The sequence below is a fragment of the Sceloporus undulatus genome, chromosome 1, assembly GCF_019175285.1.
Source record: "Sceloporus undulatus isolate JIND9_A2432 ecotype Alabama chromosome 1, SceUnd_v1.1, whole genome shotgun sequence".
In the NCBI taxonomy this organism is placed as follows: Eukaryota; Metazoa; Chordata; class Lepidosauria; order Squamata; family Phrynosomatidae; genus Sceloporus; species Sceloporus undulatus.
In genome coordinates, this window is record NC_056522.1 from 48,943,762 (window position 1) to 48,957,833 (window position 14,072).

General features: G+C 39.6%; 1 protein-coding gene across 1 annotated transcript in view; it reads right to left on the reverse strand.

The window, feature by feature from the left end:
- PLB1 (phospholipase B1) overlaps positions 1-14,072 on the reverse strand; it is a 160,715-nt gene that overhangs the window by 29,945 nt on the left and 116,698 nt on the right. The window contains 7 exon segments of the mRNA XM_042438249.1: positions 1,369-1,429; positions 5,271-5,370; positions 9,221-9,264; positions 11,061-11,128; positions 12,382-12,440; positions 12,517-12,524; positions 13,164-13,225. Of these exon segments, the coding sequence (XP_042294183.1) occupies positions 1,369-1,429; positions 5,271-5,370; positions 9,221-9,264; positions 11,061-11,128; positions 12,382-12,440; positions 12,517-12,524; positions 13,164-13,225 (402 nt within the window).

The following is a 14,072-nucleotide window of genomic DNA, read 5'->3' on the forward strand; positions in this document are numbered from 1 at the left end:
GCTCTTGGTTTCATAAGGCCATGATCATGGTTCCCGGCAGCAACTGTGACTTTCATTCAAATGTCAGTGTTTCCACCCAGTTGCTCCCTGAGAAAAAGGAGCGGAGGGGAGAACGCAGGAAAACACAGAAAGGGAGATGGTTTTTCTTTTTCTGCTTACCATCACATTATCGAAGGCAACTGCACATACACAAAAATTGACAGTAAGGGGTTGCCTTGGATTTTGGAAAGCTCTGCCTTTTATGCCAGTGCCACACAAAATGGTCTGTCAGTCCTTTGGTAGTATTAGGTTCACTTGCTCAAAGCCTGTGGGGCATCAGTTTTTGAAAAGCTTCTGGAGAAGCCTGGGTTGGGTATGGGCTGCCTACTGTCCGGGCATGAGGCAGTGTGGTAAGATCTGTCTCTTACAGTTAGAAACCACATGCAACCCATGGCTGATTTTCTGTGCAATTATCTCCTTAGTTTAACAATGGTCATACAAAGATGTTAAAAGGACAAAAGTGGGACATGACTTTTTCATACAAGCTAAGATAAGCAGGTAATCATATGTACAGTATAGTGAAAGTAAGCCTGTTTCTACTGCATTGGCTGGAATGCAGGGGCAGTAAAATAAAGCAGGCATTTGGAGAATCCTTTTGTATATGTGGCTGTACTGAACACAGATGTTTTAATTTATTTAAGATAATCTCTGTTCAAACCATTGCTAATGGATGGGAATTGTGGATACATTCGAATTCAAGGTTCAGATTCTGAGATTCTTTCCACTGGAATTATGCTACTCATTTGAACTGATCATGTATTGGATAGGTCAGAGAGCTTGGTAGACACATGGGAAGCAGCCTGTCTTTGGTCTACTTAGTCTAGATATGAGAAGGGGAAAATAGCCCCTGAACAATCCTGTTTTTATTTTTACCTTTTGGCATCAGGAACAACTTGAAACATAAACTTGGATCTAAAGTGCAAGTGAAAGACATTTGGGTTTTGGCCCTGGATTGTGCACAGTGACTCCTAGAGAAAAAAGACAAGCTGCCAAATTTTTTATAATAATCTGAAGATTTTCACCAGGATTTTTTTTAATTCAGCGATGGCATGGAAGCCTACATCACATATTAATTGCTGCTTCATTCTTTATTGATTGTTGCCGTGTGCCTTCAAGTAAACTCTGGCTTATGGAGGCCATATCATAAGTTTTTTTCTTGGCAAGATTTCTTCAGAGCACTTTGCCTTCCTCTGAGGCTGAGAATATGTGACTTGCCCAGGTTCACCAAATGGTTTTTCATGGCTGAGCAAGGATTCAAATCCTGGTTTCCAGTCTGATGCTCAAACTACTATCCCACAATGGCTCTCTATGTTGTCTTCACTAATGCACTCACTTACCGGGCTGTTTTTTCATTCGCTCTATCAATTCACGAGCTTGGGCTGGTAGGTTCCTATGGAGACAGAAAAAACAGAGCCATCACGTAGGGACCTTAAGATGATACTGGAACCAACCAATAGAGGATTGTCAGTGAAAGAATTTGTATCTCAGAGGTTCCAGTTGATAACCCTGTTCTTGTAAGCAATGTCAATTCTGATGATCCTCTAGTCACCAACCAATCAAAACAACAACAACAACAACAACACAAAAAACCTCCATCTTCTCATGCCTCCAAGTTACTTACAAAAGAAAAGTAACCAAAGAGCCTGACACTCATGAAAGATTGTGGCTTGTCTTGCATGAAATGAAAAACCACAGGGAAATATTTTTCTTTTAACCGAATATGAGCTGTAATGTTATGGGAGTAGTTGGCTTTAACCATATATGTCTTGTGCAAACAGACCACTTGCATGAACAGTCTTCTGCACTTATTGGTTGCTACTGCATCATGAGAACTGTCAGTGGCTCTTGTTAAAAATTCATTCAAGCTCTGTGTCAGAATCCATTTCTCTCCCTCCTTCCCTCCCTCCTTTCAAGGAGCTAATGGTGGTGTACATCATTCCTTCTGCTGCCTCCTTTTATCCTCACAACAACCTTATGAGGTAGAATGGATGAGGAGATAATGAATGGCCCAAAGTCACATAGTTGGCTTCATGGCTAAGTGTGCTAAACATAGGTCTTCCTGCATCAAATCTAACAATTACATTTCCCTGGCACTCATTCTGAAAAAAAGACGGTGAGCACCATGACAATACAGTAATAATAAAAACTTCCATCTTCCATCTTATTTTAGTGAGTCAACAATGTCATTTTAATGGAACATTTAGGAAACAAAACAGAAATAAAGTAAAGGTCAGTTTGACATATTTTAATTTATAATTCCATTTCTCTATGAATCTGCAACTTTCAAAAATCTTTGAAAATGTTCTTTAAATATATTAATTCATATTCAAATCTGAGCTGTTTCTCAAAACCTTCAATAGCTTACTGTGTATTTTTATTCAAAATACAGACTTACATATGTATTTTCTTTTAAAGGATATATGCAAATGAAAGTATTGTTATCTTTAAAGTGCCAAGAAATGTACTGCAACACTCTGAGAAGGGTGGGATCTGGTACATCAATAAATTCCACTCTATGAATTACATAAAAATTGTATAAAAATTCAAGTGAATAAAATTTCTGTTGCATCTTTAACTCAGGATTAAACAAACTGGATGTCCTGTCTCATCTATAGAGAGGGGGGAAATCAAGGGATCTATTTTGTATTCCTGAACCATTAAGCAAATCAAACCACTTCTTTGAATTTTGTGGTGCATTTATAAATTTATAAAATGCACGCAGAAATGTATGCATGAGAAGAAAATGTGTGCAAAATGTCAATAAAATTGGAAATAACACACATATAATATAGTAAAATGCATATGTTAGAAGAAACATTTTCATTCAGATTTTTAAAAAAATCAAAAACTTATGTTGAATTGGGATGAAACAAATTTAAAATGGGTAACAATCAGAAATCAAGAGAAACTGATAGATTAACCCACACTGATAGAATAACCTATCCCTATTGTCACATTCTTTTTCTGGTTTCCCATTGCAGGACCAATAAGATTGTAGATGTAAGAAGTACTACTCCAGCAACTGTAATACAAGTTGAGTCTCCCTTATCCAGAATTCCAAAATCTGAAAATCTCCAAAAACATTTTTCTATGGTTGGCTGAGACAGTGACATGTTTGCTTCCTGATGGTTCAGTGTACACAAACTTTGTTTCATGCACAAAATAGTGCCAAATTCACCGCCTTGAGCCCCTATATTGGGAGAAAGGCAGGATATAAAATAATAATAATAATAATAATAATAAGTATAAATATTGTATAAAATTACCTTCAGGCTATGTGTATATGATGTTTATAAAATATAAATGAATTTTGTGTTTAGACATGGGTCCCATCTCCAAGATAGTAAACAATATACATTAGGTCAATATATGCAAATCTATTTATTCCAAAATCCATTTTTTCAAAAAATCCAAATCCAAAACAGTTCTGCTCCCAAGCATTTCAGGTAAGGGAGACGCTATTGAACATGTACAGGCTGCATGGTTGCATAAGTGACTAGTGAAAGCTGCAAAACACCACCAGTCTGCCTGCCAGCAAGCCAGCCTGTTTGCCAGTGAGCAGAGAAGTTCCAATAAATTATTTCTGTTGAAAGATTGGCTGCACTTGGAAGCTTGGTGCTATTTCACAGCCATGCTGTCTAACCTCTAACTCCCTCTGCAGTCAATTTAGCGTTCTGTGAAAGGTGATCGATGGAGGACCTCAGTGTCTACAGTTGCCAAATGCATTCAGACAGGTACAATATTGTAAAAGATTTCCTAGGCAAGAGTTTATCCTTAGATCCATATCTCCCAGGAGGAAATGAGGTAAAACAAGGATGGTGAATTGAACCAGCACATTATCTATATAAACTTCAACCAAAAATGGATTTAACTGGGCATAGGTCACTTGTTAAAATGATGCAGCAGTGGAATTCATGAGCTACAGTGGCATGAGTTTTGCCCAGAATGAATGCCATTTTCAGGGCCAGTGAGAAGAGACAAGGAATGGCTATTACCACTGTACAGTATATTAGAAAAGATTCACAAACAGCTTCAAAGTAGAGGCAGCTACTTTGCCATCATATCCTGAACCACAGTACACCTATCTTCTTCATCTGTCATTCAAGTTCACATGGATATTGCCTAGCAGTAAGAACTCAATAGATGAAAAATTAGGTAAAGCTGCTATATGTGAAGTCGAAGGCTTTCGTGGCTGACATCCATAGTTTTTTTGTGGGGTTTTTGGGGGCTATGTGGCCATGTTCTAGAAGAATTTATTCCTGATGTTTCACCAGCATCTGTGGCTGGCATCTTCAGAGAATACTGGCATGGAAGAGAGTGAGTGTGTATGTGTGTGTACACACACACACACACACACACACACACACACACACACACACACACACTATGTGACCCTGGGTAGGGAGGAGTGATATCCATGTTAATCTGTGTATTGTTCTGTTGTTGATGGCAGGACCTCAGAGGAGGGTATGCAAAGGGGATTAGCATCTTCTTAATTAGTGATCATTATCTGCTGGGAAAGCCCCTGACCCTGGGTGGTTTCTCATTTGCATTTGCTGAGTCCTGATTTTGCTGTTTTGCAGGACTGGTAGCCAAACTTTGGCCTGTTACAGGCGGCCAAAATAAAGCTGCTTCGAGTCACAGTGGAGGTATGGTGTTTCAATGATGCATGCGTCCTAAGAGTCCAGAAGCCACACCAAAGCCATGCTCCAGTCCTTAGAGCTTAGAGCTTGGCTTTGGTGCGACTTCTGGACTCTTAGGATGCATGCATCATTGAAACATCATACCTCCACTGTGACTTGAAGCAGCTTTATTTTGGCTGTCTGTAACAGGCCTTTGTTTACTTTAAGGGTTTCTTCTTTCCTGTTGAAGTTGTCCAAGTGTTTGCAGATTTCAATGGCTTCCCTGTGCATCTTGACCTGATAGTTGTTGGCATGGTCCAGAATTTCAGTGTTTTCAAAGAAGAAATCACCATTTTAGGTAATTAGTGTGTCATGGTTTATAAATTATCTTAGAATCAGGAGGCCAAAGATTCTAAGATAATTTATAAACCATGACACACCGATCACCTCAAATGTCTCTAGAGAAATTAATACAACAAATAGTCAGTGAAATAGTTAGTAACAACTAAGCCCATGGTTTTGGGACAGTTTTATTATGCCAAACATATTATTTTACTGTTTCTGTATTTCTCCCCTTTCTTTGATCACATGTGTCTTGGCAAAACCTACTGTGCTACAGCTCCTCCTTCTGCTACATTGAATCCTGCAGTTTCCTTCTGGGTGCCAGTGGAGAAACCAGTGAGGTTTGGATTAAACTTTTTCAAGATGTCTGGCAGAGAAAGAGAAACCCAAGGTTAGTTTCCATGGACATGGAAGCCCAGACAGTTATAGTGGAAGCCCAAGACTCTTGAATGCTGTGAACAAATCACTAAAAAGGATGCTTCACATTTTAAAAATGTTCCCATAACTGCAGCTGGCAACTTAGTGGAAGGGATACAGTAGAAAAGAGAACAGTCTTCCTACCATGTTCCTTGCTTGTGTTACCCACCACTGTTGCAAAGGCAAATGTCAATTCTGAAGTAATAACTTATCTTGACATTGAGAATTTTTCAGTGTCTAGATGGCCTGAATTAATCCTCCATATTGCCAATGAACACAGTGCATGTTGATAAAACCATCATTTCATTCCTTACATTCCTTTCACACTTGCATCCTGTCCCGTTCCCCCCCCCCAAATAATTTTTGTTTGGGATTACCAAGTGCAATGTATACTGGTTAAACTATGAGGAGGGACTTCCACTACTGAGGCACGAACTGCCTAATCAGAAAACTGCCACCAAAATGGAACACTGCAGAAATAATCCAGTTTGACACCACCTGAACTGCCATGGTGGCTCAGTGCTGTGGAAATCTGAGAATTGTAGGTTATTGTAGATCCACAGCACTCTGACAGAGAAGACCAAATGTCTCATAAAACTACAATTCCCAGAATTCTATAACATTGAGCTATGGCAATTAAAGTAGTGTCAGACTGGATTATTTCTGCAGAGTGGATGTAGCCAGAGGAGGGGTGTGTGTGTCAGATTATAGGCAGATCTGGCCCAGCTTTGATGATGTAGCATAACAAGAATACATTAAAAAGTCAAGAGCTGGCTGGCTTACTAGGTTATCATTTTTTATCTCAGCAATTTAACCATCACCCTATTGTCTTCTCCAGTAATTGATCAAGACTAAATCATACACTTTTCTTCCTCCCTTCCTCCCATTCCTGAATACTACCATTAACAGTTTAAAATCCCCATGCAGTAGAAAACTGAGTAACTTCCAAAATGCAGACAGTGTTTGAAATGCTGTTGAAGCTATCTGGGGCTTACATTAGTGTAGTTTTCCCAACATTGCATTAGGAAGTAGCCAATACCTCCATACACAACGTTTTTCAAGGCTGCACAATGGTTTCTGGAGAGTCCCTTGGTGCTGCTCCATCTCTCCAACCACATGATCACTGGTTGGCTATGAGGGGGTACTGGGAAAGCTCCTATAAGGTAGTCAGCTGCTATAAGTCACTGTTCCAGATTTTTCTGTAAATATACAGAACTTTGTACTCAACCCAGTGTCAGATAGGATCACAGCCACAGATTCTCTCTCCAAGACATTAAAGAAACAAACAATGCAATTCTGTCAATGTGTTGAGACAGTACTAATGTCAGAGCCTCCATGATATCCGGCTCCCTGCTGGAGTTAAGACAAACATAAGGGAGGGATTGATTTTTTTGTTTGTTTGTTTCCTTCCTCCCCGATTGATTTTCACAACCCATCTTTAACCAATTCCCTGTCATTAAAATAAATGGGAGAGAATTAATCTTCACTAGGCTCATGGTCTGCCATCAATTTCTGGATAACGTGTAGGCATGTTGGGATTAAGAGATAGTTTATAGGCATGGGCAGGTGGATTATGAATCTGGATCTCCTTCTCTGAGTTTGGATTCTCTCTAGGGCTTCTTATGTCCCTGGGTTGCTCCTCCAAGGACCACAAGGTTGCAGCCTGAGACACACAACTTGGAATTTCTGACATTTATGGTTTTGCTGTATAGGTGAGCTACCTCTGTGCAAGCTAGCTCTGTGTCATACATATTTTCTTGACACAAAAGTGAATAAAGTGTGCCCCCCCACTGCCGTTTTTGCAACCCCAAACATGTCAAGACTGCCTCTTTTTTCTCCTTGGGGAAAATAGTGAATTGCATTCCTGGAAGCCTCCAGGAGTGAAGCTTAACTTTTAAAACAGATTGCAAGAGCAACTTTGCATGGTTTAACAGAAAAACAGGTAGTTTTTCTCTTAATTTTAAAAATCAAAAGTTAATTTTTCAGTCATTCACATTTTTGGTTTTTTCTTTGGGGGGGTGTTGATAACTTGTACAGCTTCTGGAGGTCCCAAGGATAGAAAATTGGCCCGAGACTTGCTGAGGTGGTCCGTCCTTGTCTTTACACTTGATTCAAAATAGAATCACACAAGTCTGGGCTGGACTGGAAATGTGGGTGAGTACAGTTCTTGCACACAGCCTCCTCTCATGCAGGGCTTAATTATTTACTTCCTGTTGGAATCAGTTTGAAGTGATATCCAGTAACTTACGTTACATGATAATCACCAAACCAGGACTGCAAATTAATATCAAACTGTGGAGAAACTCACTCAAAGAACAGTTTGCTTGTATGGATCGCATGTCAAAGTAGATTTTGAATTAAGCGGAAAGCGTTCTGTGCAGTCATGCTGGCCACATGATCATAGAGTGGTCTTTGACAACACTGGCTTAGTAATGGAGATGAGCACTGTCCTCTACAGTTGGACACAACTTGACAACCTTGTCAAAGAGGAATACCTTTACCTTTAATTTTTTAAAAGGATTTCTAACCTGAACATGAGAAGAGTGTGGGAAGAAAGAGATTGCAAGGACAGTGTCTGATCACAGTTATTTAAACCATAGGGAAGATCCTGCATCAGGAGATATACCACACAGTTATGCATAGGCAGAAATATAAAATATCTCTGCCTCACCCTCTTTTATATTTTCCAGCCCCCACTATGGCCATTTATTCACTGGTGGAGGAGGGTGTTGAAACTGGATCCACTTGGAATACTGTGTCTAGTTCTGGGCACCACAATTCAAGCTGGAATATGTCTAGAGGATGGTGACCAAAATGGTGAAAGGTCTAGAAACTATGCCCTATGAGAGGCAGCTTAGGGTGATGAGTAAGTTTAGTCTGTGAAAAAGAATGCTAAGAGGTGACATGATAGCTATGTTTAAATATGTGAAGGGATGTCATATTGAGGATGGAGCAAATTTGTTTTCTGCTGCTCAAAAAAACTAAGACACAGAGAAATGGATTCAAATTACAATAAAAGAGATTCCACCTAAACACTAGGAAAACTTCCTTATGGTACAAGCTGTTTGACAGTGGAATGCACTGTGGTTGAGTCTCCTTCTGTGGAAGGTTTTCGACAAAGGCTTGGATGGATATCTGTTGGGAATGCTTTGACTGCATATTTCTGCATGGTAGGGGGCTAAACTGAATGTCCCTTGTGGTCTCTTTTGATTCTATGTTTCTATAGCTGCATGCACATTGACAGGTATCCTTGAGATCCTCCTGGAGTCTTCTTGAGATCCCAGAGGATGTCATTGCTACAGATCCAACTTTAGAAACATAGCTGGATGCTGCTTCACCTCTATTCATCACTTTTTAATTGCTATATTGGAGGGCTGCTGCAGCTTCAATAGTGGGTTTGAAGGGATGTTTGGTCATTGCACAGTTGGTAGAGAACTCTGACTTTTGCAACAACAAAACAGTGAGTTATCAAGGTGTATGTTGGAGTTATGCCTTCATAAATAGCTAGCAAGATGCTTTCTTGTTACTTGGTGCCTTCAAGTCATTTCTGACTTATGGCAACCCTAAGGTGAATCTATCACTGGGTTTTCTTGGCAAAATTTGTTCAGGGGTTTGCCTTGCCCCCTTGAAGCTGAGAAAGTGTGACTCGCCTAATCTCACCCAGAGGGTTTCAATGGCCGAGTGGAGATTTGGATCCTGGTCTCCAGAGTCATAATCCAATGCTCAAACCAATGCAGCACTTTGTCTCTTCTTATGTTTTTAGGTACTCATCAAGCTTTAGTATGTCCCAGGCTACTCACTAGGTAAAGTTGTATGAGTCTCCAAGTTTCCATCACTTCCAGAGCTGCGAAAAGGATAATACAGAATTAATGAGTTGTATTAATACCGTATCAAAGGCCTACCATCTGTCCTAGAAATGTTGCAATATTAGCAAGGGGGTGGAACAAAAGATAAAAACACAAAGCTCCTTTTGGATAAAAGGATAAATGATGGAACACGTGTAAAATAAAGGACAGTTGCTTATTCTAATTTCTTGACAGAAAGGTAATTTAAAGCACTCTAAAACAAGCTTCAAACTGCAGTGTCGAAGCTTGCTCACTTTTATGCATTCATTGCACACAGGGCAAGATGATGACAGGGTAATTGTCTGAAGGTGACATTGCTGCAGATATTAGCAAAATAATAGCCCTGCCTCAATTGTATTTTTTGTGCAGATGGCTACATAGCAGTGACCACTATCTTATTAGATTATTCTTGTTTTAGTTAAATTATTGTTATATAAACATCTGTGTAAGGCAGAAAATCCTCAGCACACATCTCAGTTTGGGAGATCCAGGACTACTTATGTGAGGCATCAAAAGCACATAATGTTATGGCATTTATGACATATCATTTATTTACTTATTTATTTTATATCCTGCCTTTCTCCAAGCACAGGAGAGTAAGAATTATGCAAGCTGTTGGTTGTTGTTTCATAGCCACCTAGCCCACTGTGTCACTTCAAGTGGAAGCATGGATGGCTTAGGATAATGGTCAATTTGGTTAATTCAGAAATTATTTTTTAAAATTTGTATTCTTTTAGTTGCTCAAATATTTATATCATGGTCTGTATGTGAAGTTTAAAACCATTTATAACATCAACAGTAATTTAGATAGGCTCAGACTACATTATCCTGGCCTGTTGAAACAAAACAGTTTAAAACAAGTTGAAATTGTGTGAGACAAGTTAAAACTAACTACATGTGAAAATTTGGATTAAATCAATTGACCCCAAAGGTTCCCTCAAAAATCATGTTTTTACCTGGCACAAGACTGACCCTACTGTGGCACCAATTGGGTTTCTAAGAGGAGTGTGCACTCCAAACTGGGGTGCCACAACAGAGAAGGCTCTCTTTCACATCCTCCCATGCTTACAGTTGTAAACCGCTTAGACACTCTTAGTTCAGTATGAAGTGGTATATAAATGAAGTTTGTTTGTTTGTATTACCTGCCCCATCTGATGGGGCACTCAGTTTTTAGGAAGTGATAATAAGGAGAAGCGTTTCTTCAAGTATGCAGGTCAAAACCATTTAAAGCCTTTAAATGATAGATTCAAGACCATTTAAGGACTTTAAATGATAAATTCAACTTGTAACAGAAGTGCAGTAATGTCATCTGCATTAAAAACTGTTTGATGGAAGCACATTGTCCAAAGGAGGCTAATACAGTGGTGCCTCGGGTTACGAAATTAATTCGTTCCGCGGCCGCTTTCGTAACCCGAAAAGCCTTCGTAAGCCGAATTGCCATAGGCGCTAATGGGGAAAAGCCGCGATTCCGTGCGAAAAAGCCGAAAAAAGCACCAAAAGTTTTTTTCGTAACCCGAAAAAACATTCGTAACCCGAAACAATAATTCCCTATGGGATTTTTTCGTATCCCGAAAATTTCGTAACCTGGGTATTTCGTATCCCGAGGTGGCTTTTGTTCCCGAAAAAAAATACAAGCTGCACGTTTGGTCATTAGACAATGCTCGAAGATGTACCATGATCTTCCCATACACATGCTGTTCACATTTTCATCTCAGGCAGTCTTAATCCTTCAATATGATGGCTTAAAATTCATTGCTCTACTAGAACTAGGGAGAAATTCTACAGAAAGTTCTACCTCCAGGAAAGCCCTCTCCATGTTGTTTCCAGATCATTCAAACCAGTTGCTTTGACTCCTATGGCACTCTGCAAAGGGGAAAAAAACATGTCAACAAGTAACCTGAGAATGACAAAACAATGCAGTAGAAAGTATTCTGCTGTCTCTCCGAACAGACAAAAGTTGAACATCTGTATTATTTTTGCTAATGAGGCACTGATCATAGTGTAAACTTTATGTGTGGGGACTGTGGGGCTCAAGCCTTGCCTGGATCTCCCAGAAGGACTTAACACCCTGCTACACACAGAGAGAGCAGCCAGTATCGGACACATTGACAGGCACACATAACGGCTACAGCTGGAAGAGCAGCTGCAGCTCAGGGAAATGACCCATCTCTCTTTATGTTATTCAACAGTTTTAGTGGCTATGGTCCTATCTGTCTCTGTATGTGTTGTTTGTGTTACATGCATATACCCTGCACCTTGGCTCTATCCACTTTCTTTGGATAATAGATGGAAAGGTCTCATTTGGGCCCAACAGACTGCAAAGGCTGTTGCAAAGATGGCTGAACAAGGTAAGTCAAGAGCCTTCATGACATATCTTATAAGACCATGATTACAGTAAACCAGAGTTAATCAAGCAAATTAGCTAAAGGCAACATAAAGGAGTGTTCCAGAAAACTTTTACCCACAAAGAAGTGTAATGTTTGCATCATATCCATTCTTTTGATTCAGGACAGGTTTGTTAGAATGTCCTGGACTAAGTACAGACGGTTGACCTCAGGCTTTCTAGAGTTTGTCTGGGAAGGCTAAGATAGTTGGCTTTGGTCAACTTTGGCCTTGGACAAGAAAGGAATTATAGAAAAATAAAGCCTGTTAAGTATCTGAGGAGTCCACCCTTCATACTTGCAAGGGCTCCAAGCCTTTAAACACAACAAAAAGAGGGAGACTCCTGCCCAGCTCAGACAGTATCTTATGCCTGTACAGTACCCCTGGACTACATTATGGGCATTCCATTTGTAACATGAGATGCATAAAAAAAATCACTTACATTTCCCAATCTTTAATTCATTTTTATACTTGTTCAGAGTGAAATTACAAAATGTTGAGGCCTGGAAACAAAGCCTCGTAATAGGGCAAAATCCACACCCCAAAACCACTTTTTATAGGAATTGTGTTACAAGTTGGCATGTTCATTTGGCCTAATGACATGTGTAGCTCAGTACCTTTTATCTGTAGTGATCATAAATTCTCCTTTGCTAAGCTAGCAGCATTAATGTTCAACTGGATGTCACCTGACACCATAGCCTCCTTAGGGAGAAGAGAATTTCCCATGGACTTACCGTCAAAGAATCACCTAATGCTGCTACTACTTGGATGTCAGCTGGTTGCAGCCTGTGCACTAGGTGCAGGTGGGGATGAAGGTGAAACAAAAACACAGAGGAAGAATAGTCATTGGCATGAATTATATGCTGAACAGGAGGAACTTTAAAAACAAGAATCAAGAACAGATAAATTGAACATTCTTTTAAACCTGTAATCCTATGCAAACCTACCTGAGAATACACCCCATTAAACAAATACATTTCCAAGTAAGCATGAATAAGATTGAAGAAATCTAACATGCAAACCAACAATGATCAACATTAAGAACAACAATAACATAAATATTCCTTGTGAGACATGCTTTCAAACCCCTTCATTATCTTTATTGCCATATTCTGAATTAAATTCCCTCCTTCAGGGCTAATCCTGCATAACATTAGGGAGTTTAAATTCCACTGAAGTCAGTGGGATTTAAGCTACCACACTGTGTGGAGTATTTCCACCCTTATCTATACCCATGGCAGCCCTAAAGGTACTTTGGTTGTGATAAGGTGCTCTTTTCAGAGCTCCCAGAATCCCAGTTTTCATTTCCAAGTATGTTTACAGCCTTCATAAATAGAGGAATAAGGTTTGAAAATGCAATATTTAAAAATGCTAGCAGATCTGCAAAAACAAAAAAGGAGATCATATTTCTTTACTTTCCCTCTACACTTTACTAAAATTAGCAGTACCCAGCACTGAGTCAAAGCAAAGAACAAAAGCCCACACTACTATTTTCTCTGTAGGCCTTATTCCTCACCTGATGTTGGGATGTTTTTTTGATGCAGTCTGTCTAGGGCACAATAGGTCACTGCCCCAATTCTGAAGAGAAATAAAGTCAGTGTAAGAACCCATTATTCTTATGCACTGGCATACACTGAAGGTATGACAAACCCAGGAGTGATTATTGTTTCAAAGAAAGTTCTGCTTCCAGCCTTCTGTGCCTATAGTAATCAGCCTTGAATTATTGTCTTCCTTTCCAGCTAAGGTTTTCTAACTCTGATTGCTTATAATGTATATCAGGCTTAGATCATTTACTATCTTTCTTTTGTTTGGTCTTCCAGCAGCCTGTTGTAGAAGCACTCTGTCCCTTCTTGGTGTTTTTTTTTTTTTTAAACTGAAACTGAAAAATACCTGTGCCCAAATTTCTAACTCTCTTCCTTCCTGAAACAGGGTATTCTACAGCAGGCTCTTCCTTACTTTAAAATGAGCAAAGTAATTAACAATCTCTCCTATGTGGTATTTTTTAGGAGACTAGCTTACTGCACTATGCACATTTGCAGCGTGTTTTTGTCTTCTACCCAATAACTGTACCCAGCAAGTCCCTTCCATCTTGAATGCCATAACCAGCTCAATGCCACAACCAGACATCTCTTTTATTACATTGGCTTTTATTCTCAAATAGTCTGTAAAATGGATGACATGTGAAAGGCTCATGACAGAAATAAAATTGCAGTGTTCCCCTTGGAAAGTCTCCTGTTCATCCATTCATGATGCCTCATAGAATTACTTTCTGCTTAATCACATGACATTTATGCTTTTGGGTCCTGCAGAATTTTATCATATCGACATAATACAGTTGGCCCGCCCCATATGCATGCTTCCTGTATGCGGACTTGAGGTCACACAGATGGGAAGCTCCATTTGGATGAATGGCGCATGCACCTGG